Source organism: Nestor notabilis, unplaced genomic scaffold, assembly GCF_000696875.1.
Source record: "Nestor notabilis isolate BGI_N333 unplaced genomic scaffold, ASM69687v1 scaffold28370, whole genome shotgun sequence".
Classification (NCBI taxonomy): domain Eukaryota; kingdom Metazoa; phylum Chordata; class Aves; order Psittaciformes; family Psittacidae; genus Nestor; species Nestor notabilis.
This window is the reverse complement of record NW_009911967.1, coordinates 4,289-9,023: the sequence shown is the minus strand read 5'-3', so window position 1 is coordinate 9,023 and position 4,735 is coordinate 4,289. Positions and strand designations below refer to the sequence as shown.

At 52.9% G+C, this 4,735-nt stretch overlaps 1 protein-coding gene across 1 annotated transcript; it reads left to right on the top strand.

Annotated features, from left to right (window-relative positions):
* Window positions 1-256: 256 nt before the first annotated feature.
* LOC104407787 (plexin-D1-like) lies at window positions 257-4,441 on the top strand (the record flags this gene model as incomplete). Its single annotated transcript, XM_010017165.1, has 4 exons — window positions 257-404; window positions 2,784-2,924; window positions 3,686-3,760; window positions 4,325-4,441. Coding segments are annotated over 4 exons (481 nt in total), but the record flags the coding sequence as incomplete, so codon positions are not given.
* Window positions 4,442-4,735: the final 294 nt, after the last annotated feature.

The window sequence follows — 4,735 nt, the reverse complement described above, 5'->3', positions numbered from 1 at the left end:
ACATAGAGGTTCCTTCCCATGCCACATGCTTCAGCCTGAAGAGATGTCTCTTGAGGGAGAAGACCTGTGCCTGCCCCTCACATTAGGCACAGGGCTGTATGCTACCAGGATGTGATTAAATAGCAGAATTCGGCTCCTCATTCTTTTTCCTCTCTGCTATTCACTTTCTGTCATCATCTTTCCTGCATTTCCTCCCATCTCCCTCTGGAGTACAACCATTCATCTGGTGTGTGTTCCTGGCTTGTTTCCTTCGCAGCCTACCTCTGAGGTTTTGGGTCAACATCCTGAAGAACCCCCAGTTCGTCTTTGACATTGACAAGACAGACCATATCGATGCCTGTCTCTCTGTGATAGCCCAGGCCTTCATTGATGCCTGCTCTCTGTCCGACCTGCAGCTGGGCAAGGTACTGTCACAAGAGGATGTGTCGCTCCTGTGCGGGCAGGCAGGACACGCACCAGTGTGGGTGGGAAGGGACTGTCAGGTCTCCCAGCCCAGCCTCCCGCATCAGTAGAGCTGGTGGGGAGACACTTGCTCAGGTTCATGCAGTCGAGTTTTGGCTGTCTCCACAGATGAGTTCTCCCCCTCACTCCACTTTTGTTGACACATGCATCAGCACTGGGAGACACTTGGCAGTCCCAGAGCCATTGGTGCTCCTCTCCGGTAGCAATGTCTCCATCACATGCTGCCCACCTCAGGCATGCTGGCAGAGCCCAGTGGGCTGGCACTAGGAAGCCAAACCTGCCCTGAGCACATGCGAGGCTGCGTGGGCCATGTCTCCTCTCCCACCACCGGGATCCCATGCACCATCCTGTGTGGGATGTTCTGCTCTCCCACTGCTCTCCCACCGGCTCGGCCGAGCACAGTGTTGACATTTGAAACATCCCGACATAAATAAGTTTTATTAGGAAGTGCTGTACATCACCCTCAGTGTTCACCCGACGGGCTGGCGGCACAGGGTGTGACGTCAAGGGGACCCTATGGAGGGAGGGCAGGAGGCAGGCGCTGCTCCTGCACCCCCAGGCTGACACTGGAGGAAGATCTAATGAACGCTTGATTTTTGTTTGTTTGGGTTTGGGTCTTTTTTCTGGTGTGTTACGAAACACCTACAATTTGTCCTTGTCAGGCTGTGGGTGAGGGGAAGAGAGGTCAGCCGGAGTCAGACAGCAGATGGAAACATTTTTCAGGAATACAATAGCATAACTGAAGGAATTGTTGAGTAATGTGGGAAGAATAAATCCTCAGCATAAAAATCAGCTCGCATATACACGCAGTGTACCGCTGAATGTTTTCCAGGCTGGATTATTCCCCTGGTTTCAGCATGAAACCATCTATTGCAGTATCTCTTGATACTACAAATGTGAGAGCAGAATCAGACTCCAGCTCCACACATCTACAGTGCACAAGCAGTTAATAAACCAGTACCCATCTCCATAATACAGACAAATCAGACACAAATTAAAAAATAACTTAAAAAAGGGGCAGCATGGGGGTTTTTTGTGTTTCCAAAGGGGGGAAAAAATATCTAGTGAGCAGGCTCTGTAGCTTGGCTGTATTCCTGCAATGCCTTGTTATTGGGTTTGAAAATAAACTGCTGTGGGATCTGGTGCCACAGCCTGGTGCCCATTTCCCATTTCCCCTGCAGCATCAGCCAAGCTACATATTGCGGCAGCAGATTGCAGTTACCCGGGCTCCCTTATTTACTGCCCGATACAGCTGAAATGTTGCCTCCTCATGTGAGCCCTGCTGAGCTTGTCTCCTCCCAAGGTCCTCCCTCCCCGCTCCACCTGCTAGAGCATCGGGAGCAGTCCCGCATCCCGTCTCAGGGCAGCGGGACACGGTGATCTCACTCCCCTCTGTGCCCCTGAGCCAGGGGCTGTTTCCCTTTGGGATGTAGCACCGGGCCAGTCAGCCAAGTTCATTCCCAGGGTAGTGACATCAGCGGGGCAGGATTGCCTTGAGGTTAAAATCACTCACAGTCATGTTTGAGAGGAGCGCAAGCAGGGCTGTGCCTCCACTGGTACAACCCGATTGTGTGGCTGGGAGGTTAAGACTGCATTGTCCAAGCTGACATTAATCAAGAGGACTCAGTATTTGCTGTTAATTACTTTATGTGCACTCAATATAGGCCAGGCAAGCTGGGTTAGCCAATGCAAAATAAATCAAAGCTACATGAAAAATCCAAGAGCAACATTTCAACTGACAAAGTTCAGCCTGTAAGAGAGCTTTGTTCTTCTGTTTAAATCAAGCTGGCTGCTCAAGAGACCCGGGTAAATGCATGCAGAAACCCTTCCCTTGTTACCAATTTCCACAGGCAGAGCCACAGAGCACAAGTGTTTTATCTAACACAGTTGTGCTGCACTCATCTGCAGAGCATTACCTGGCAGCAGGCCACCCTGCCTGACCTTGTGCATGCTTTTTAGCCTGCCCTTGCTGCCAATTAAAACACCCTCACATCGACCACCTTCACTGGCAGTACAGCTATCAAATGTTGAGCTCATGCTAGGAAGGAGTGCTGGGGGACAGTGCTGTGGCTCCACACGTGGGGGGTACCTGTCTGCAGCACCTTGATGTGTTTGAGGAAGCGCCTCTGTCATTAGCTGTGTTGTGCTTTGGTGCCATCCCACCACACTCCTGCCTGTGTAAAGCCAGGACCAAAGACGTAGCTGTTTCCTGAACACAGCGGTAGCTGAAGTCCATGTCTGATGGGTCAGACAAACAGGATAGAAAGCGTTCAGCCAGGAACAACACAGTGTCTGATTTCAGTATCTTGCCCTTGCTCTAGGACTCCCCAACCAATAAACTGCTGTACGCCAAGGAGATCCCTGAGTACAGGAAGATAGTGCAGCGATACTACAAGCAAATCCACGACATGCCACCGCTCAGTGAGCAGGAGATGAACGCTCACCTGGCTGAGGAGTCACGGGTAAGGCGTGGGGCATGCAGGCTGCAGCCAGCTACTGCTTAGGTGCTGCAAGGAGCAACCAATAAAGAGTATTTTGCCTCGAACTTCCACACACAAACTTCATCTGACCTAATTCCAAGCATCTTCAGTTACTGCCAGAGCTGCAGTGAACACCCACAAGTTAGCTTGAACCGAACTAGCTTTGGCACCACTGGGAGCTGAAAGCAAAATTCAGTGCCAGAGAGCCGGGAAGCTTGGAACAGGATCCCTGCAGTCCTGCAGCCCTGCCCAGCTGCCCCCAGGCACCAACTGCCAGGGCCAGCCCAGTCCCAGGGACCCACTGGCAGCGGCTGCATGCGGGACACCAGCAGCGTGCTCCAGCTCCATGGCCTGCCAGCGGTGTGCTACAGCTTCCTCGGAATCAATCCATCTCCTGCGGCACGTCAGCCTCAGGCACCGCGCGGGTTTTCTCCCTTGGCATTCCTCTGCCCAGCTGTTGTGCTGCCCTCTCCATTGAAATGGCTTTGAACACAGACAGATAAACAGAGCTGTGGAGCGTGGGCTCTACAGCTGGCTTTAGAAAGACTGAGACCATTCCTGATGTAAGCAAATGCACTTTCCCTAAGGGAGTAAATCGAAAGTCTGGTTGCATCAATGCAACAACAACAAAAATACCCAGGCAAAACCCTTCTTTTAATCTAGCTGATGCCTGCTTATGGGGCTTGAACTCACTTGCTGCAGCACATTAATACACTTCCCCTCTTTGTTCTGTCTTTATAAAGAAATACCGGAATGAATTCAACACCAATGTCGCCATGGCAGAGATCTACAAATACGCCAAGCGCTACCGCTCCCAGGTAAGTGGGTTCAGCCACACTCGGCCCCGGTGTACCCATGGAGGGAATACCAAGTGGTGTGTGTTAACCAAGCAGCCAGACACCGGCATCCAGCCCCACTGCAGAGGGATTACTGTTTCTTGCATAATCCCATGCACATGTGAGGCACATGCACGCACAGATGCACCTGCTCTCCTAGCCCTTGGCTGACAACTTCTTGGAAGAGAAGTCCAGCTATTCCTGGCTGGTTTAACAGCATGTGGACCTGCAGATGCTTTCTGGAGAGCAGAGCATGCTGATGAAGTCCACACTCAAATAACTTCCCACCCATGGCCCTGGCTGCTCCCAACCCCCTGCGCTGCGGGCTGGCTCCACACCGTGGGCTTTACTGTCATGGTGGATTTTGGTTTCATTCCCCTCCTCTCCCACCCCTTGCCCAGGGACTCGGCTCTGTCCTAGAGCAGACGGAAGGTGCTGGGGCTGTGGGGCAGGGTGGGCTCTTCCCATCAGGGGTCCAGGTGGGTCTGGGGTTCTGCAGGTTCTGCCTGCACAGCCTCAGCACCCTCCTGTCCGTGTCTCCTGTAGATCGTGGCTGCCCTGGATGCCAACCCCACGACGAAGCGCACCCAGCTCCAGCACAAGTTTGAGCAAGTGATTGCGCTCATGGAAGATAACATCTACGAGTGCTGCAGTGAAGCCTAGGCTGACTGCAGCCCTGGAAGTGACCTTCTCCGCAGCGCAGTGCCGTAGGAAACCTGCCTTCAGCCGCGGATACGCCATGGATCGCCTCCGCCAGGGCCATTCTCAAACCAGCCTCGTGGTGGGGGTGGGCCTGGCCCGTGGCTGAAGGGCTCCTCACCCAACAAGAAGCCACAAGACACCTTTCCAAGCAGCTCAAGCCCCCTCTGGTCTGCACTGTGGCACCCATAATTTATTTGCTGTTGCCAACCAGAAATGGAGACGTGACACTTGTCAAGCTCAGTTCACCGTTTCCCT